This window comes from Manis javanica, chromosome 17, assembly GCF_040802235.1.
Source record: "Manis javanica isolate MJ-LG chromosome 17, MJ_LKY, whole genome shotgun sequence".
Classification (NCBI taxonomy): Eukaryota; Metazoa; Chordata; class Mammalia; order Pholidota; family Manidae; genus Manis; species Manis javanica.
In genome coordinates, this window is record NC_133172.1 from 36,864,266 (window position 1) to 36,886,806 (window position 22,541).

The 22,541-nt window shown below is 37.2% G+C and overlaps 1 protein-coding gene across 1 annotated transcript in view; it reads left to right on the top strand.

The window, feature by feature from the left end:
* The window catches only part of LPCAT2 (lysophosphatidylcholine acyltransferase 2), a 67,967-nt gene that overhangs the window by 18,910 nt on the left and 26,516 nt on the right, over nucleotides 1-22,541 (top strand). Inside the window, exons 9-11 of the mRNA XM_017646286.3 lie at nucleotides 7,315-7,397; nucleotides 10,025-10,150; nucleotides 11,504-11,657. Of these exons, the coding sequence (XP_017501775.1) occupies nucleotides 7,315-7,397; nucleotides 10,025-10,150; nucleotides 11,504-11,657 (363 nt within the window). The remainder of the gene's footprint in view (nucleotides 1-7,314; nucleotides 7,398-10,024; nucleotides 10,151-11,503; nucleotides 11,658-22,541) is intronic.

Sequence of the window (22,541 nt, forward strand, 5' to 3'; positions counted from 1 at the left end):
TTTTTTGGCAAAGAAAAAAATGTACCCTTTGTTCGATAACTTCTCAAACAAAATGGCTTCCAACCAGTTTAAAACAGCTGGATTGGTAGGGATTTGACGTATTAGAATTGTGGTGCGGGTAAGAGGATGGGAATTGTGGACTTCAAATTCAGTTTTCATATTTTAATTATGTTTGTTTTAGATTTAGGATGCCACCTTTCACCCAAGGGACTCCTAACTACTTTACGATTTTAGAGTATTTTAATTCCCCACTGTTTGAATGTAACTGAAAAATGTCTCCCAGCAGCCCACCAGGTACTAAGTATATCCGCATCCCAGCTCAAGACTCTCAGGAGCTGAGCATGTCTCTGGGGTACCAGCTTTTCCACCATGTCTGAGGAGGCCCAGCCTGAGCTACCCCCTAGGTAGCTGAGTTAGAACCCTCTAACTAAGAGTGCATTTAGTCACATCGATTTCAGTTGTTTTGGTTGTTTGGAAACATCTTCCTTTCTTTCCTTTTTTCTTCAAATTAATGGAATCCTAGTTAGTATTTTAACATATATTTTTAGAACTTCTTGAGTATTAGGTAAATCTAATTCAAGATGTATTATTCAAGAATATGGTCTTAGTTTTATGGTTTTTTATAAAATAACCTTTGAGTGATTAGTTAAAGGGCTCTTTTAGACACTGGGGAGTCACAGGACATGTCGGTATATTCAAGGCTCTGTCCTTTAGTGTCACATGCCTCCCTCATTAATGATAACTATTAAACATTTTAATTACCAAAATCATTGGATATATAAAATCTAGGAATGTAATGTTAAGGAATATTTTCTTACCTCTTCCCACCTCCCTCTCTGCCTTCCTGACACAGACTTATTTCTGGAAAGGTTATTTTCTTGACTCTTGACTCTTAAAAATACAGTAAGTTCCAAACCTCATGCCCTGTATAATGGATCTTTCGGCATCCTTGAACAACGATGCCATGTGTGTCTACAGGATGGTTCTACTGAAAGTCATTCTTTAAATCATACTGTGGCATCGTGGGTGTGCTTAAGGAGTCTTTTAGTGATTGCTTTTATTGGCCAATAAGTATGCCTTAATAAGCATCTGGCTTGGGGCATGGGAAATAAGATAGGTAGTAGGAACATCCCAAAATATGACATAAATTAAGAGCCTGCTAGTCATCTCATGAAACAGAATATTTGCAGAGTCAGACTATGTAGCAATATGGAGTAGCAGCTGATTTATGATGGAAACATGGCATTCACATTGACTGTACAGCCAGTTTCCTTCTTCACAGGCTGTATCTGTTTTCATTCAAATCATGTCAACTTTAAAGTCATCCATTATAATATAGATATAAAAATAATTTTTCTGTAGGCATGCAGACATATTTTGCTTTAGGAAAATTCCTTTGCAAATCTTATAGTGGGCTTCTGGTGGCTAGCATTAGGCCTACAGTACTTATGGTAGGCAATTCATCATTTTAAGTAATAGGAAGGCATTTTTTTTCCACTAAAATATTTTTTATGTTTAGGAAAAGATTGTTATACTGAGTGTTATGATCAAAGCCTACAAGTATATATCACTTTGTAAATCTCCAAAGAGCTAATTACTTAGGGAAGGTTCAAATACACTTACATAGTTTATTTAAGTATGTAAGTACACTAAAATGATTTATAATTTTGAACCTGAAATGGGTGTTTTTTAAAGCTCCCATCACACAAATACATACACATACACCCAACATATGCACTTGTTCTAACAAAGCTAATTTCTCCTGGCACTTGGTATAATTCTGGAATTGGTAAGCAGTAGTAGAGAAATAGAGTGTTAAAAAAAGAGTAGTATTTGGGGTTTTCATTCCAATTCTACCACTACCTGCCTGTATGTGCTTGAGCATATTACTTAAACCTCTGTAAGCCTATGTTCTCATTGGTAAAATGGGGGTAATAACACTGATTTGATAGGGTTGTGAAGATTTAATAAGTTTACTTATGTTCTGGCATGTGCTAAATGCTCAATAAGCATTATCTTTTATTTCCCTTATCATTAGACTTTTCTGTTCTTTCGGGAAAGGAAGTTGCAAATGTTATTCATAAATCCCTTCCTTCTTTTACATTTTCTCTCTTTGAAGACTTAAATCATGAGAATCATAGGATAAGTAGAACTACAGTTCTCAGATCAGCCTATTAAAATTCCTCTGTTACTTTGAAAATATTGAGATAGTATAATTACTCATCAATCTTCCTCCTCATAATCATGTGTTTAATAGAAAGGAAGGTACTCAATTGGTCAGGAAACAATGAATAAAGCTGTTTCACTGGTCTTAGTATTCATGCAAAGGACTGGCTCTGGATAACAGAGAGCCTTAGAAACAGGCTAAGGAATTTTGACTTTATTTTGCAGGCAGTCTAAGGCCCTGGGGCAGGTGGGATGCTCTGGGATGGAAAGCATAAACAAAAAGCACTGGTATGGGAAACATGTCAGTTAGTCTCCTACTCATCTGGGACAGGGTGGTGCAGGGTAGCATGGTGAAAGAGTCGAGAACATTGACGTGAGGAGGGGAACAGAGTGTGGAGCCAGTCTCGGGGGCAGTGCACACCAGGGTTTGATAGTTGGTCTATAAAATAGCCTGATACCAGACAGATTAACAAGATGAAAGGTATACAGATTTATCAATGTTTAATAGTATATATACAAGGACATCACTGGGAATAAAAAGTGTGAATACCCACAAAAGTGGTGAGATTTGAGAACTTCTATACCATCTTACCAAAGGGAGGGTGTGGGGGCATATCGGCCACATGAGGGAGGGTAAGTGATCTTTAGGGAGGACAGATGGGAAATATGGTTGTGTGTGATAAAGTGTGTCTGGGAGTGAGTACTAGTCCCCCTCCTCTGATAAGCATCAATCTTTCCTGGCTGATGAAGCTCCCCAGATGGGATTTACGACAACCGAGTTCCTTTGAGAAGATCTGACTAGGCATATTAAAGAAGTTCAGAGAAAGCCCTCTCCCTGCATTTGCTGTTTTTCAAGTTGCCCTCAGTCAAAATAACCAATATACACCAAAGTGTCATATCTCAGGGCAGCATGCCCTGAACTCCTTCACTGTCTTCTTTCTAAAGTTGGAAGTGAAACGCCATTGAGATACAAGTGGAATTGCAACCTGAGAAGTATGGGCCACATTTGAAACAGTGGAATGTGATGGCAGGAGATCAGGAACGGGTGATGCCAAAGGGCTGCCAGGCAGCAGCGAGGTTCCATTCAAGTTAAGGAACTCCATCCTCGCCCATCATATAGACATTAAGGGAAGAAACTCAGTATAAAGATCACATCTTTTGGCACACCTGCATGATTAAAAAGATAACCGATCTTCAGCAATATAAACAAAAAACTTCTTGGAAAAACAGCCTTTTTGTTTGGAGGCAGTGCAGTTCACCTTGGGAAAATAACTTAATTTTCAAGCAGCTATGATGACCCTATGGAACATAACATGAACTGAACATTGTTGAAGCCGCAGCTCATAAGATTTTGCACCTTTGTTTAGCCTCCATTGGCAGGATCAGGAGAGGGGACCGAGGGAGTGTGGTGAGCACCATTGGCATGGCAAAAATTGAGAGTCTGGGTACAGGCCACATGAAGTGTCTGACTCCCCAAGTCCAGTGTTACCGGGAGGGATCAGTAGGTCCTGAGAGTGAACATCAGGTTCCTGAGTCTATGCAGAACCAGGTTAGGAGAGATATAAACGCTAATAGATGATGAATGGAAACTGAAGACCTTGTCAGAACAGGAAATAGGAGCCAATGTCTGTCTTCGCAGCTGAGGTGGAGCCGAGCAGAATACCTGTGGCCAGGTGAAAGGGCTGTGAGGTTAGGCTGGGCCGTCAGTGTAGAGATGGAAATGAAGGTGGAAAGGAAAACTGAGCTGTGGGTGGAGAGACAGTATTACCTGACAGCAGTCATGTTGTCTCTTTGGTTGGTCTTCCTTCCCAGAAAAAGGGTATGTTCATGCTGTGAGCCTTGAATGACTTTGTCCAAAACAGAAATGTGATACACAAGGCAAGGTCTTATCCAGAGAGAAGTGACTTTTTATTAGAATTCCCACTGACTTGCTTCTCAGGATGCATGGGGGTTTCTAAGGCCCATGAAGGTCAAACCCAGACTTTTAATTATTTTGTCCCCTCTGTGAAGATTTTTTCCTCAAGAATAAAATGTCATGCTAATATGAGAGTTATTAAAAATTATTTTATGGAAAATATTACCTGCACTAAAAGGAACCAAACCCATAGTTCATTGTATTATGTTTGGTTAACAGTGTAGCAGCAATTTATTTTTCAGGGTTTTCAATATGTGCTTTTATGCTGTACAAATCAAGTGTATTGTAAGTGATCATTTGACTTTCTTAAAAATGAATTATATGGCAATTTTAAATATTAGTTTGTTATTTTGTTAGAGACTTTATGAACATTGATTTTACCTACTATTTTCTTCCTTGGATTTCATACTACGCAAATAGAAGACATATTACTAGAGTAGGACAGGGTATTTTTAGAAATACTTATTTGCAAGATTGGTTACTGCTCTGGATATATAAGTGATGTGGGGACCTCTGGTGGCTTAGTTTATTTTTCCAATTTAAAGAATAACTGGATACTAAGTGGTAAGCCAGACAGAGTTCCAGCTGGGAAGGGCCTTGGAGGTCATCTAGTCACTTTCTCAGGAGGGAGAACTGAAGTGGATAACAGCTAAATGACTTTGCCAGGATCACACAGCAGAGCCAAGGCAACAAGCCGGCCCAGGTTTTCCTTCTGCAGCATGCCACTGTCCCTCGCTGTGGGTGTTAACAAAATAAATGTGAAATGTAAAATGATATATAGCACATTGTACTATGATTCCTGTCCATTTTATCCTAAAATGCCAATTGCATCATACTGTTCTTACGCCCTCTCTCCCTCTGCTCCTGGTCTTCCCAGCTCTCACAGGTGACGGCAGTACCTCCAAGGGTTCTTCCCGCCCTGAGCTGCTTCCTCTTTGCTTTAGCTGCTCCCTACCACTGCAGTTTCTGCTCAGAAACTTGGACCCAGCCATGTCACTACCTTGTTCAAACTTCATCTCTGAGTCACCATTGCCCGTAGACTTCTTAACAGGATCAACAAGATTTGAAAGTGGGTCCACATGAATCCAAATCTGCTATTATTTATACAAATCTTTCTTTCAAATCGTGGTCCTGCCACTTGCACATGGCCTCAACTGTGCTATTTAATCTCTTCCAGCTTTATTCTTCACCTATCAAATGGAAGTGAATCAAAGAATTATTGAGTCAATTATATAAAGCCCTTAATCTAAAGTACCCAGTACACAGTAAGTGCTTCATGGCTGGTAGCTGTTATTGGTGGACTTAGCTTATTGTGTCATGAATTTCTCCCCCACTGCATGGAGAGTTCATGGAGGGCATGGATTTCACTGTCATGTCTTCAGGGCTTAGTGCATACAGTAGGTGCCTAAGCAGTATTTGTTGAATAGAAATGAGCCAGAAATCTTGAGCCAGTCTTTAAATCCTTGTGAACTCCAATTCCTTATGACTAGAATCAGGAGGATTCATAAAGTGCTATAATGTATATAAAGCACCTAGCATGTTGTCTGGATCATAGTTATACAGGTGACCCTTGAACAATGCAGAGATTGGAATGCCAAGCCCTCTCTGTCCCAGCGCAGTTCAATATCCATGTGTAACTCTTGACTCCCCCAAAACTTAACTACTGGTGGCCTACTGTTAACTAGAAGCCTTACCAGTAACTTAAACAATCACTTAACACACATTTTATATGTTACATGTATGTTTACATTTCTCTTGAATGTGAATGGTGCTATGTTCAGTCTGTAGGTGTGTGTGTAAGCTTTGATAAATTTTGACTTTTTATAATAGATTTGTGTACATTATATGGTAACAAATGATAAAATAGACTACCATCTGTATATATTTTATAAACTCATGACAACCTAAATTTTTATTAATTTTTTCAATATTTCAAGGTGCATTTCATCTACAAGGTTTTTCAAACTGTCACAAATCTCCAAAAAAAAATCCCAATATACTTATTGAAAAAAGTCTGTATATAAGTAGACTTACATAGTTCAAACCCATGTTGTCCATCAACTGTGATTCAATAAACAGTAGCTATGGATCATGTTTATCCTTAAAAAGCCAACATCAAGTTTTAGCTATTCTGTAAAGCCTATTTGGCTGCTTTTCTCAGCCCTCTGGCCAAACTAACCACTTCCTATCCCTCGTTCTCATGTTCCAGGAATGATAGTCTAGCGGGGAAAATAAGAGTTTTAAAATCTGACAGACCTTGGGTTGAATCTTGGCCACATGACCTGTATAACTTTAAATAAGTTAACTTTGCTTTTAAGCCCTATCAATAAGGGTAATGACATTTGATTCTTGCAGTGTTGGTCTAGCTATTAAAGTATAAATCTTTTTAGAGCAGAAGTAGGATCCTGTTAATCTTGGCTTAGGACAGGCTCTCAAAAATATGCCTTAAATAGAGCAGGTGTTCAAAAATGATTTAAATAGAGCACCAAAACCTTATTAATGTTAGAAAAATGTTGTTCATGTCCCCTCCATGGTTCCTTCTCCTCATGTATGAAGTGGAAATTACAATCCTTGCCTTGGCCTTTCATATGGTTTTGGTTATTATGAGACTCAAGTCTGAATAAATAAAAACCAGGAGAGTGCAGATGAGGTATCACAAAATATCAAGTGAAGAAAAAAAGAAAAATTGAAAATGAAAAAGTAGAATACAGTGTTAAGCAAAAGCCTGAAAGGCAATACTGAGTGTTTTTTTGAAAAGTGGAAGAAATGGCAAAATGTAACATTTGATCAGATGATAAAAATATGGCTGAAATATGGGTAGATAGATAAGATAAACTATAAAGGCAAAATACTACTAATATAACATCTTTAGGCAAAGGGGTGGAAGTGATAGAAAATAGCTTGGAGAGTAAGATCTTAGTTGCCACAGCTTTACAACTTCCAAAATTCCAGACATCTGCTCCTTTTATCCTCTACAACCAGGGAAGTAGGTGACCATAGAATCAAGGAGACAGTTCACAAAAGTTAAAGGACATACTAGTTAACACACAGAAAGACCCAGGGCTTGGACATAGATCTCCTGAGTCCAAGCACAGTGTTCTTTTCATTACATCCTCTAACCTATGCACTAGAAAGGCAGGGGATTTAGTGTGATGATAGTTTATAAATTACTTTATTTAACATTTAATGTCTTAGGCCTAACAATTTAATGGAAAAGGACATTTGTCTTTCAGTTTATGCCTGTTCAAGTACCAAGTGATGAAGAAAAAAGTGATCCTGTCCTTTTTGCTGGTAGAGTCCGGAATTTAATGGCAGAGTAAGTATCTGTATGTGGTTATAATCAGTAAATAGTTTAAAAATTATTGCCATATGGCATTTAACATAGTTCTAAGATTTTATTTTTTCTTTCTGAGAAACTCATTCCCTAACTCATTTTGGTAAGTAAAATAATGTGCTCAGACACATGGTAGTAAGGCCATCTATAAATACTTTCCCCAGCTGCAGCCCCAAATAGTGGAAATGCATCTTGGCTGGAAGTGGTGCAGGGAAGATACAATAACTATAAGAGACCAGCTGGTGACTTCCACAGCTGTTGCTGTCAGGCAAAGCGTTGTGATGGTCTGAGCAGTTCTGCTGTGGCTTAGCTATCCCCTCAGTCCCCATATTGCTGCCAAGGTTGGGTGTTTCAAAGGCATTAATGAGTATCTCATGAAAAAGGAGAAAGTTTGCAAGGGAATGCCCTAGATGCATACAATAAGGGAAAAGTCACCCCTATTAAGAGGTGGCTATAAATGTAGGATTTAGAAACTGTAAGACATAAGGCAAATATTTTCCTTCACTTAAGGGAGTTTTAGTTGGCTACTCTTCAAATTAGATAATAAATTAGATAAATCACCTCTTGTCCTGTAATGAAAGAATGTGTATTACACTATCCCAGCCAGCTCCCGAGCCCTCCAGGTGTGCACCCTCCCCAGTGCCCACCTCCCTCAATTATTCCCAGTAGGAAGTCTGGGAATAATAAGCCAGCAGTATTTATTCTCTTAGTAAAAAATTCAGTGAGAACTCTACATTTAGCTTCATAGCTGAATTTGGTATTATAAGCAAGATTTTATATGTAAAATACATACATATACTTAAAAAAATATATCATATATATTAATAATTCACAGCAGGATAACTTTTTAAAAAAGAATGTTTAAATGTCTAGCAGAAAAACTTGTGTTACTGTGTAAACCTATGAGTACTTGATCTATTCTGTTCCTGGACCAGCTACAACATTTGGTTTAACATTGTTTTCTTCCCCTTTTCTTATGTTTTCATACCAGCTTATGTCCAAAAGTTAGAGACTAAGATAAGTATTAGGAATGAAGAGAACTTATATCAAATATTTTGACTTTGCAAAGTGTACCTAAAAACAGAGGAGGGGTTAGTTTAGGCCAGCTTGTTCTGAATTTGGAGACATGGGGATATAAAGGCCTTGGATAGAGTAAGAAAGACTCCAGTTAGTTGTACAACCTTTGACAAATTTCCTCCAAAGATCCTTTACTCGGGTATAAGGTAGAATTTTTAATCCTTACCTTGTTTTTCTCATGGTATTAGTTATTATGAGACTCAAGTAGGAAAGTATATGCTAAAAGTATTTGGAATTGGTTAAAAGCAAAGTAGATATAAGGCACTATTATTACCAAGTTCTATGGTAAGCCATTTACCTGTGTTATTTCCCATAACCTTACAGTGACTCAATGGGGCAAGTGAGGATACGGAGATTCAGAGGGGTAGGTGGTTGCCCCAAATCATAGCAGGTGGTCAGGTCCAGGATGGGACCCAAATCCACATTTCCTGTTACCAAAGCCCAGGCTCTTGGCTATTATGCTCTCTTGTTTGTCTGAAATGCTATTATTATAGTCTGAAATGCTTTTAGCTATTTTCCTTCTGATATATTCTAAATCCAAAATGTTTATTAACTAAAAACAGCCTAGTTGCAGACAGAAAAAATGTTTTGTTTTTTACACCCTTATATCTCCTTTTTGTATTCATTGAAAATTTAATGTCCTTAGTAGTGATTCAACAAAATCAAATAGGTTGACATAATTGTGTGACTTTCACTGAATATTTATGAATAAAAATTTAGTGAAGAAGGATCTGTGGGAAAGTAGTTTATGTCCTGCACAGGTTTTCTTCTTGGCACTCAATGTTTTCAAGTTCTTACTAATATATATGTTTTGCCAAATCTGGTTCACTATTTTTAGATCCCTGAGCAGGAGGGAGGTCGGAGGTCACAGGGGCCATGCTCTCCTTTGAGGTAGAGGATGTCTAGGTTTAGAAGAAATATGAGCTTATTATCCGTTCTCTCCAGTGTTTTTAGAAGATTGTTATGTAACAGGAAGGTAGACTCCAGTTTTTTTTTTTGAAAGATGAAAAAAATGCAGATGGCTAATGATTTGGATAGATTGTTCACTTAGAATATGTACAGATGCTATTAATCTGTTTAAACAGTACATCTACAGACATTTTTAGTTTGTTCTCCCAACAACCCTGTGGAGTACGTAATTATTCCTGTGTACAGATGAGAAAAGTGAGGCTTAGATTAAGTGCCAGGAGGTTCACAGCTGGTAAAAAAAAATGTCACTATGACTGGAATCTAAGTCTTCTCATAACTCTCCACAAGACTGAAGTCAGCTATTACTATTGTTACAATTAAAGCACAAAACAAAAATGAACAGCTAACAGAAGCATGTGGGCATATGGAGATTAACTCGGCCACAGTAAGTCTGTGAAGTAGAGAAATAGGTTTCTTTGGCCATAAAAACCAAAGCTACCAGTTTAAAAAGTGGTAAATACTTTTCCATTTACTGTTGTTTGTTGACCAATTCAGGCCTAATGAAAAATCATTTTTACCTTTAAAAACAAAATTGAATTTCAGTTTGTTTTTCACACTTCCAGAGCTCTGGGAATTCCAGTAACAGATCACACCTATGAAGACTGTAGATTGATGATTTCAGCAGGGCAGCTAACATTACCTATGGAAGCTGGCTTGGTGGAATTTACCAAAATTAGCCGGAAATTGAAGTAAGTGTGTTTTAAAATTATTATACTTTCATAAAGGTGCCCAAAAGAGGTCTGAAATCTGGTATATTTATTTTATTTGTTTTCATTAACACCCAGCACTAGAACCTACATGGTGTTTTTTAAGGAAGCCAGGGTTGTGAATTTATCTCCCATTTAGTTCATCTGGTTGAGTTTTCTCAAGAACACTTAATTCAGAAATACATGTATTGGTCATACAAGGAGACTAAGAGGTAGTAAAAGTGGATAAGCACAGGTCTGCCTCCCTACTCAGAAATGGCTCAGAGTAGTTAGTCTGTCCCGCTACCTTCTTCTAAGAAGGATATAATCGGATGATACGAGCGTGGGGTGGTCAGAATCTCTCATGTGAAATATGAATTGACTTGTGGAGTACCACTTCTGACCATCAGGGAATTTTAAATAGTTACCCTAGAGCTACCTTTTTCTTCTGGGTACATACTTATTTTTGAAAAAGGCAAAGACACTCCTTTGTGCTTTAATGATCTAATTTAATCCTTCTTAGAACATTCCCTTTGAACTATCTGGCATGAAAAAGTATAGCCTCTAAGTCCCCCTCTTATCGTAGTTCATTCAGTTTTCAGCCATATTAGGGACTGGCAGAATTCATTGATTTAAGAGGCCTTGACCTCCTCCCCAAGAGGGAGCTGCAGAACCACTTACTGTATTAAAGTTCAATATTAAAAAATAATATTTTGATAACAGATATAGCAAATATTATTTATATCTTCTAGATGGCAAAAATGTTTCGATATTGTGTTCATATTACTCCTATAATTTGAAAAGTTTAGATAGTCACTGAAATTGGATAATCAAGTATGTGTTCAGTCACCTGATTAATTCTACAAAACAAAAACAGGAGCTACAGTATGTTTTCCAGTGTTTTATAATGCATATTGGAGGAAGAGTAGAGTCAAATGAATCTCCCTACCACAACATTTTATGAAATGTGAGTTCATGCAGCCTGAAAGCCCCTTGAAAGCAAGAATTGTTTTTTTAACAACTCAATAAGTACTATTGACTTACTAAGAAATATTTAGGTTAAAATGTGATTTCTTATTTTCTTTTCATGAGTCATTTATTCTTCTGCCACATTGCTCTTCTCCTCAGTTATTTTTCTTTCCCTCAGATATCTGGGATAATTTCAGTTACACTAACATCCTTTAAAAAATTAGAAGCCTGTATGCATGTTCAATATGTACTTTCCCATTTTATTCTCCTTTTCATTTTTAACACTTAAAACATTTTTCCTCAGACAAAGGATTAAAACAGTGTTCATAAAATGTCCATGTGAAGTACGAAGGGCTAGTAACATGCCTTTTATCATTTTCGATTCAGGTTAGATTGGGACGGTATCCGCAAGCATTTGGATGAATACGCAGCAATTGCAAGTTCGTCAAAAGGCGGAAGAATCGGAATTGAGGAATTTGCAGAGTATTTAAAGTTACCTGTTTCAGATGTCTTGAGACAACTTTTTGCACTCTTTGACAGGGTATGTTAAAATCTAATCTTGAACATGCAAACATTTTTACTCTGCCAGTCCCCAGTGAGCATAGATCAATATGGCAAGCCTGAGGAAAACTGGTTAGGTCCATGTTAGAAGCAGCAAGACAGAGCCCGTGGTTTAATTGCATGATTTTGTTTTTTCCCCTGAATAGTTGTACTGTAGTAGTAGTAATACTGATGATGGTGATAATGATGTAATTGTGTGTGCATTACAACAGTTATGATAGTGTCTGTTTATTTTAAACACCAATTCAGAAATAAGTATTTTGACTGTATGACCATGTTCATAATAGGGAATTGGAAGTTTATGTAACTGTCAAGAATCTTAAAATTCATGTCAAAATTCATACATTGAAGACATGAGTGGTACTATTCTGTTCTGAAGGTTTCTGAATTTTCCCAAAAATGTGTGAAGACCAAATAGATTTTATTTTCAAATAACTTTTTATAACAAAGGTTTCAATTAAAGCTGGGCCATTTGCCATTATATTGGGGAATGATTTTCTGCTTATGAATATGTAAGTAAATGCAGTTAGGTAATTAAATTGTCAGAAAGTTTCCTCAGGAAAAATGTGTCAAGATCTCAAGCTCTCTATTTTTAAATTTTTTCTTTAATATATAAAATTGACAGTAATTTTGGTTACTGTTTTATGAGTTCTAACAAAACATAGAGGCACATAACCACCACCACTACATTCAAGATAAACAACAGCTGCAAAAAAAATATTCCCTGTAGTTACCCTTCTGCAGTCAAGCCCTTCCATCCCCTAAACCCCTGGCAGTCTCTCCATTTCCATAGCTTTGCCTTTTCCAGACACCATGTAAATGGACTCATGCAACATACAGCCTTTTGAGTCCAGCTTCTCTCACGTAGCGTAATGCATCTGAGATTCAGCCGTGTTGTTGCACATATCAATAACTTTTCCCTTTCACTGCTGAGTTGTGTTCCATTGTGTGGATGTACCATCCTTGGTGTATCCATTCCCCAGTTGAGGAACATTTGGTTTGTTTCAGGTTTGAATATAACTGCTCTAAACATTCACATAAAAATCTTTGTGTAAAGGTAGGTTTTCACTTCACTTGGGTAAATACTTAAGATTGGGATTTATTTCCCCTTATTTGGAAATGACATTATTTTGCATTCATTCATGGAGGATATCTTCATTGTATATAGGATTCTGCATTGATAATTCTTCCCTTTCAACAGTTTAATAACGATATCCTGCTGCCTTCAGGCCTCCATGATTTTGCTGTCATTTGGTGGTTCTTTACATTTTGGGTTTCCTCACCAATCCTTCTGCTACGTTTTTTCCAGAAGTAGTTGCTTTCTGTATTTTGTATTTTGGTCAGAGTTCCTATTTGTAATCTGAATATGTTAAACTGGGCTTATTCCATCCTGGCTGGCACCAGAAGTCCAATTCTTTATTAACCACTGGAAAAAGATATTTTATAAAAAAACATTTATAGCCTGATGACAGAAACCATGACAGCATTCTTTTTCTTTTTATCCAGAGCATGCTAATGTTCCTAGTGACTTACTGTGTGATCTCTTAAGGAACTACTCTTTAATGTGATGTGGTTAAGCAACCTTCTTCTGTATGTAGTGTCCAGGCCTCTCTTCTCTACTTGCTTGCAACCTACAAGTAATTTTTCATTGTCCATGACATGAAAATGTGTCATTGCAGGAGTACTGCCAAAAAGTCTAATTGAGAGCTAGGGGAAAGGAGAAGTAAATTATCACATATAGTTGTGCAAATTGGGAAACAGAGGAACTTCTCTCTTGTACTATTACTAGTCTTCCTGTGAGATTTATATAGCATCTTACAGGATGGCTCTAGAAACCATGCAAGTAATTTTAAATAAAGTTTCTATAAATATGAAGTTGGTGACAGGAAGGAACATAGCAGGGACATACCAATGAGGACAGGAGATGGGGAAATGGGAAGTGACATGAAACAGAGGCCAAGGAGGAAGTTCAGAGCACGTTTTAGACCTTATGATCACCCGGATGTTTAATCAAAATTAAACATAATTACTGTCCAGGTTGCCCTCTCTTTCAGCTGTCAGATTGTTGTAACTAGCAATTGCAGGAATGTTGTGACCCAGTTCTGTTTGGAGGTGACTGATGGTACCTGCCAGTGGCCTCACTGTTTCTATAGCACTGTTAAGTATGGGAAGATTCAGGAGTGGGGAAGGGAGTGTAAACCATGGATTAAAATAACTCCTCGATAGCCAGATTGACCCACGCTCAGCTACAGAATACAAGTGTTAGAATGGGGAGCCTTTGTAGCCCATTTGGCCCGCATTGTTCCTGTGTGGACTGCTTCCTTTGGCTCACATATCAATTATAACTGAGTTTTCCTCCCTTCTTTGTATAGTGTGACTTGGTTTTAGACATAGACCATGAGTTGGTCTTTAAAGCACTTTTCTTTTGATCTTCAAACATACTGGAAGGTAGAGGGAATAGTCTGGGGAATTAATAACTAAAATATTTGGTCTTTCTTTTCTTCCTCTTTTTTCTTCTCTCTGTCTCTCTGTCTCCCTCTCTGTTTCCTTTTTTGTTTGTAACATACCTGCGTGTCTGTGCCTGTGAAGATGGGCTTTGTTTGGAGAAGCAAATTCATGCAGTTGTTGCCACGCCCTGGGCACATACCCACTTCCATGCCAGGCTTGTTTTTCCTCAATCTCTCTAACTGTTGGGTGGGAAAGAAAAGGAAGTTTAGTAACTTCATAGTTTGTTTCTCTCTGAATAGCTTATCTTGTTAAACTCGATGCTTAATGAGGGGTGGGGGGCAGGGGGAGGAAGGGTGGGAAAGAGAAAGGGCGGGGTGTTCCTGTTGCTCTTTCAGTAGCTAGAAATGATCCCAGCACAGCTGACTTCCACAAGCCCCTCTCCGTCATTCCCCAGGTCTGATGTGATGGGTGGCAGTTTGGGTATGGGGGAAAGACCTGCATACCCCCCATATTCCTTTGCTCTTTCTTCCCACATATATTCTTGGCTGGTCAACAAAACATCATAATGGTTTTTGTCTCAATTTGTCCTTAAAAAAAAAAAAGCTGTTTATTCAGCTCCTTCTGACATTCTGACATGTATTTTTAGATTCTCAGGTATTCGATTGCAGGTAAGTTCTAATAGAAATATGGCATTCGTGATCCAAAGCACAGCATACTTCACAAATTTGGGATAATTTCCTTTGAAGAGGTCTCATCTCTTTTGGAAAAAAAAAGAAAAAGACCCTTTTCATCTTTAGGTTAATTTAGCTTCTTCTCATGAATATATGCTGACCTGTCTGGATCAGAGGCTAATTGGGATTAGTCATATATCCAGATGAGGGCTGAGTCAGTAGATTAAAACAATGCTTTCAATGTTTTTCATTTTCATAATTCAGTTTTAAATGCTTGATATTTTGCCAGCACTCTTGCAGGGATTTAAAAGTACACTTAATGGGATTAAGCAACAACACTGGCTAAATCAGAAGTAACTATCACACAGTCATTTCTACAGTTATAACAATGTCTTGAAATTTTCCTAACAGCTCCATCACTCATTTTGTCCTCATTCAGCACTATATTGAGCAGACCTGTGCCAGAAGTATCATATAGCTGAGTCAAAGTCCTCAAATATTTTAGTACACAGGTCGTCTTTGTTGCTAGCTTGACAACATAGCACGTTATCTGCCTCTTAACTTCTTACTAGTGTCAAGTCATATCTCTTCTAACTATATCTCATGATACATTCAGCTTAGTATTCCATCTGGCATATATCCCCATAACAGTATATACTCAACTTGTGGCAAAGCTCTATTTCAGGGGTTGGCAGACTTCTGTAAAAGCCAGATAGTAAATATTTTTTACTTTGCTGGATATATGGTCCCAAACTGTCAGGACAACTTGTACAACTGAATAGAAAAGGTCATCTTCCCAGTCAAAGATTTCTTGGTTTATTTCCAATCATTTAAGCCATGTAAGTGGCCTGTCCTAACTCTCAGCGTGAGCAGAGAATGTGCATACTCCAGCATCCTACCTTCTCTAACAGGAAAGGTCAAGTAAGGATGCTTGTTATTATTGGCACCCATGATTTAATACTTCAACTAATACCAAGAACAGGGCAGACAGAAAGAATCCAGGATAAAGAAATGCATTATTCCTCATAATGTGAAACAGAAATGAAAGACTTACAGAAGTTTGTAATAGCCAAAAATACTGGATTGCCAAAGTGCTAAAGTATATACGTGCTTTTTCTGTCTAATATTTAAACAAAGTTACCTGGTAATGCCAGAAGAACAGGGTACCCATTAGAAGGCAAAAATGGGGGAAAAAATCATGACTGTGTTCCATTTTTTCAGAGAATGGAAATAATAAACATCTATTTAAATTTTATTAGGCAATGGTCTGTTATGTGCATAATGGTATTGGTGAAGAGACCATGAGTTCATGTCAGACAATGGCTGAGGGATCAGAAATCAGCCTCTCTCCTCTGTGAAGAAGAGTGGTGTAACACTACTTAGAACTGTGGGGGGGTTATCAACAAGAGGCAGACAGATTAGTCAAGAATAAAGATTCACAGCGATCCCACTTAAATCATATGTGGAATATCCTACAAGTAACAAATAACACTGATTCTAATCTTTCAATCCAGTCCTCAAACGCTAACACCAGCTTTGTTCTCATCAGCTTAGGAAATATAGCAGGGGTCAGCAAACTACAGCTGATGGACCAAATCCAGTCTGGTACCTGTGTTGTAAATAAAGTTTTATTGGACCACAGCCATGCCCATCCATCTACATGTTGTCGGTGGCTGCTTTCTCACTACAGTGGCAGAGATGAATAGTTGCAACAGTGAAGTCTTCTAGCCTTTTAATTTCCAATTCAGGTTTGGTTTGTAATATAGTATTTCATAGCTCAAGTGAAAAGAATTTATCTTATCTTGTTCCCAATCCCAGTTAATCAGAATTTATTACATGAAATCTACTCCATTGTTTATATAATCAGCAGAAAAAGGCTATAACTTTCTGAGTGAGACAGATGCACTTTTCTATTTGGTCAGAAAAATTTTCCTGAATGTTTGGTGGTACTGTATGTTGAACCATTTCCCTCTTCAATTCTCAGGTTGACTTAGTTCCTCCATTCAATCCGTTGTAGTATTTTTCTGCCACTGAATGTTGTTATGCTAGAAATATCTATTTAAACATGAGAATTATATGCTTTATTTTTGGCTGCTCACTGCAGATATATCTAGAAGCTTAGAGGAAACAGAAAGGAGACTACATCAATTAAAGCTTAACTTTTTTATTAGCTCAAGGGAGCAATCACTGGCCTCCTCCATGAGCATAAGGAAGTAAAGAACAGGGCTTTGTAAAGAGCAAATTGTGTCGGACCAATTTAATTTCCCTGTATGACAGAATGACAGTCCAAGACGATAAAGGAAAAGAAATAGATATTATCTATATGGACTCTAGAAAGGCTATTGATTTCATCCAACATGACATTCTCATCAATAAATTAGGAAGGTCTGGTCCAGATCATGTTGCAGTTATGTGAAAGCCCTACTTGACACAAAGGCTCCACTGAAAGTGGGAGTTGTATGTTCTTCTGTGTGTCTCTAGACCTGTTCTGTCCCCCATGTTGGAATTGTGGTTGGGGGAGCAACATACTTGGTAGGCTGCCATCAGGAATACTTTTGAAAATCAGACAATATATCAAAGTGGACATAAGGGTAAGTAAGTATGTCTTCAAAAGTTGTAGAACAAGACCAAGAAAAAGAAAGATTAAATTAAATTAATATATAGCATAAAACCGGTGGGACCCAAGAAGGAAACTAAACGCAAGGTAAGAATGATGCTGCTGTCACCATTTCATGGCATGAAAATCTAGAATTCTAGAGCTAAAAGGAACTTTGGGGTCAACTTGCCCATCTTTCTCATTTGCAGAAGGCTGCCAGCCCTTTTTGCTCATGCCTGCATGGCTGGGTACTTGGAGGACTTGGACTAGAGCTAGTTCTATATTCTTTTTAATACAAACTGTCACTGTGGACAGTTTTTTTTATCACTTTCTTGAGGCATATTTTACAAGTCATACCATTCACTCATTTCAGGCATACAATCCAATGATTTTTAAAGTAAATTTACTATATTGGGCACCCATCCCCATAAATCAGTTTTAGAACATATCCTTCACCCATTGACACTTCCTGTCACTTACCTATCTGCCAGCCCTAGGCAACCACTATAGAGTTGTAAGTCATTTTGTGTTCTTCTAGACCTGATCTAGAGTAACTAAAATAGAGACTTTCTGCCCCCACAGATTTGCCTTTCTGGGCATTTCATGTAATGGAATCATACAATATGTGGTCTCTTGTATCTGGCTTCTGCCACTTAGTGTAATGATTTTGAGGTTCATCCATGTTGTAGCATGTATCAATAATTCATCCCTTTTTATTGCCAAATAACTCTCTGTTATATGGATATTATCACATTTTGTTTATCCTCTCACCAGTTGGTGGACATTTAGGTTGTTTCCACTTGGGGCTGTTATGGATCATGTTGCTAATAGCATTCATGTATCACTGTTTACTTTTTAAGTTCAATAATTTTAACCCTTCAATTGAGGTTAAATTTTTCATCAGATGTAACCTCTTACTCTACTTCTTTTCTCCTGATCTGGACAGTAGAGTTCCTCCAGATGCAACCAGAGTTGCTATTAATGTTCTAATAAAGAGCCTTAGGGGATTAAATAGTCCCGAGAAGAAAAGGCTTGTTAATCTAATAACAGTCTTTTATTCTATGATGGCTTATGAGAAACTGTTAGCCAAGTGCCCTTCATCTTCACAGAAAATAAATGAGAGGAATTGGATTTAAACCTCAGCAAAAAAAAAAACAGTTCAGATGGACTTAAGAAGGCACATTTTATATGGCAGTGAATGCTATCAAGTTAATTTGCAATATCATAAAAACAAAGCCTGTGTAATTCCCTCTGAGAGAAGCTTATATGAATGGATTTAAATCTGTCTGAGGCCAGATGGCCCCTCGTGATCCCCTAAAAGGAAGACAGCCTTTTTGTGGTGGTTAAGAAAGACGTTTGGCCTTTGGTGTTCACAGAAGCCATTTCGTTGTGCCCATGAGACCAGTTATTGGAGTCATTGTGCCATAAAACCAGTCACTGGAAAGTTTTACACAACCTCCAACCACAGGGTGTGGCAGAAGGAGACATTGCTCCCCTATCCTAAATATGCAGTCCTAGTGCCTCCGGCTACTATTCTCTCCCTAATAATAGCCAGACTAATCTAGAAATATTCAACTCTACAACTGTAGAGTTTGCAAAGTAACTTCACCTCTCACCTCCTTTGACTTCATAGTCTAGCCTTGGTGGTTCCCACGGTAACCTGTGAGAGAGATCCTGTCACATGGCAGCTCACAGCCCTTTGCAACCAGATTCCATTCTATGAATCTGCTTTTATTTCCCATCCTTCCTGGCAATTCAGCAGATTGGACTATTCACCATCTCCTAAATACCACACAGCCTTTAGTCCCTCTGTCTTTTCACTATACTCTTCCTTCCTATCTCTTGTGTTTTGAAGAACTCTGTCTCAGCCTGTAGTCAGGCCTACACATTACCTCTTACTATAAATGTTCTGCTTTCCTTTGCCTCAGCAGAATTCATTGCTCTTGTTGTGGGCACATATGGTTTGATAATACTGTACAGTACATTTATTAAGCAGTTTGACTTCTCTGAGTTTTTCTTTCCTTATTGAGTACTTCTGTGTTTTTCAGAGGAATTTTTTGAAACCTAAATACCAAAGAATATTATATATAAATGTAATATTTTAGTATTAATAACAGAAATGTGAACATAGACTTCAGATAATAATTACAACTAGTTTCCTATGGGTCTGTTTGATCCTTGAGCACAGCCATCCTGATGTATTCATCTTTGTATCCTAAGCATAAGGATACAAGGTTTGATAATACTGTACAGTACATTTATTAAGCAGTTTGACTTCTCTTAGTTTTTCTTTCCTTATTGAGTACTTCTGTGTTTTTCAGAGGAATTTTTTGAAACCTAAATACCAAAGAATATTATATATAAATGTAATATTTTAGTATTAATAATAGAAATGTGAACATAGACTTAGATAATAATTACAACTAGTTTCCTATGGGTCTGTTTGATCCTTGAGCACAGCCATCCTGATGTATTCATCTTTGTATCCTAAGCATAAGAGTCCAAGTCCTGAGACATAACAAATGAGATTGAATCATTATGAAGTAGACAGGGGAGATAGTATTATCATCATTTTGCAGATTGAAATTGAGGACCAAAATGCTAAGCAATACAATGATTTAGTTATTATGTGCTGACTACCTCTCCCCGAGTTTACCAGTAGAAGCTACAGAGACCTCTGAAGGACTTATACCAACTCTACATAGTATCAAAGGTAGGGTTTCTCAGAATATTGTCTGGGACAACCTGTCATAGACTGACTTCTGGAGATACTTATTAAAAGTATAAAATCAGATCTCACAAATGTAATTTTGAGCAAAAAAAAGCCAGACACATAAAATCAGAAATGAAAGAGAGGACAGTATGACCAATTTTACAGAAACAAAAAGTATTAGAGTCTTATGAGCAACTATGTGCCACAAGATTGGATAACCTAGATGGAAGGGACAAACTCCTAGAAACGTACAACCTACCACTGAATCTCAAAGAAGAAGAAAATGTGTCTGAACAGACCTATAAGGAGAAAGGAGATCGAATTGGTAAAAAAACAACCACAAAAAAGCTGTCCAACAAAGAAAATTCTAGGACCAAAGGCCTCACTAGTGAATTCTACCAAACATTTAAAGAAGAACTAACACCAATCCTCTCAAACTCTTCCCAAAAATTGAAGAAGAGGGAATTCTTCCTAATTCACTCTGTGAAGCTAGCATTATCCTAATACTAAAGTCAGAAAAAGACACCACATGAAAAGAAAACTACAGACTAATATCTCCATATGAATATTGATGCAAAAATCCAGAACAAAATACTAGCATACAGAATTCAGCAGCACATTAAGAGGGTTTTTCATCATGACTAAGTGGGATTTATTCCTAGAATGCAGGGTGGTTCAGCATGAAAATGAATCAGCATAATACACCACATTAAAGAATGAAGGGGGAAGCCTACATGATCATCTCAGTTGATGCAGAAAAAGCATTTGACAAAATTTAACACCATTTCAGATAAAAACACTCAACAAGCTAGAAATAGAAGGAAAGTACTTCCACATATTAAAAGCCATACATAAAAAGCCCACAGCCAACATCATATTCAATGGCAAAATACTGGAAACCTTTTCTCTAAGATTAAGAACATGAAAAGAATGCTTATTTTCATGACTTCTAATCAACATAGTACTGAAAGTCCTAACCAGAACAGTTAGGCAAGAAAAGAAATAGAAGGAGATTATGTGTTGGAAAGGAAGAAGTAAAGACACAATCTCATGTTAAAAAATCCTGAAGATTATACATACAACACACACTTGTTAGAACTAATGAACTAATTCAGCAAAATTGCAGGATACCAATTAACAAACAAAACTCAGTATATACAAAGTTACATACAACATTAAACAATCTGAAAAGGAAATTAAGAAAATAATGCTAGTTACAGTAGCATTAAAAAGAACAAAATACTCAAGAATAAACTTAACCAAGGAGGTAGAAAACTTGTACACTGAAAACTACAAAGTATTGCTGAAAGAAATTAAATAAGACACAAATGGAAAGACATCTTGTGTTCATGGATTGGAAGATTTAATACTGTTAAAATGTCAGTACCATCCAAAGTGATCTGCAGATACACTGAAATCCCTAGCAAAAACCCAACAATTTTTTTCTTACAGAAATAGGAAAATCTATCCTAAATTTTATATGGGCCTCAAGGGCTTCTGACTAACCAAAACAATCTCAAAGTTGGAAGTCTCACACTTCCTGATTTCAAATCTTACTACAAAGCCACAATGATCCAGTGCGGTACTGGCATAAAGACAGATATATAAACCAATGGAATAGAATAAAGAGCCCAGAAATAAACCCATGTGTGTGTGTGCACTGAAATAATTTTCAACAAGTGTATGAAGACCATTCAATGGGGAAAGAGCAGTTTTTTCAATAAATGTTGCTTGTAAAACTGGACGACTACATGCTAAAGAATGAAGTGTACCTGTGTCTTATGCCATATATAAAAATTCAGAGCAGATCAAAGATCTAAACATAAGAGCTAAAACTTATTTAAAAGAGCTAAAGCTGTTATATTTTGTCTATGACAAAAACATTGGGGAAAAACTTTGTGACTGCATTTCTCATTGATTTCTTGGATATGACACCAAAAGCATAAGCATCAAAAGAAAAATTAGATAAATTGGACTACATCAAAATTTTAAATGTTTGTGAATCAAAGGATAGTATCAACAGAGTGGAAAGGCAACTCATGGAATGGAAAAAATATTTGCAAGTCATATACCTGATAAGAGGTTAATATCCAGAATTTGTAAGACACTATAACAACAACGGCAGCAGAACAAAATAAAAACTTTAAAAATGGGCAAACAACTTGAATAGGTATTTCTCCAAAGAAGACATACATACGACTCACAGGTAAAAGGAAAGGTGCTTATTAGGGAAATACAAATCAATACTACAGTGAGATGGCTACCAGCAAAACAGAACAAAAAACAGAAAATAAGTGTTGGGTAGGCAGTGGAGAAATTGGAATCTTTGTGCACTGTTGATGAGAATATAAAATAGTACACCATTGTGGGAAACAGTATGTTTTTAAAAAATTAAAAAGCAGATTACTGTATGATCCAGCAATTCCCCCTCTGGGT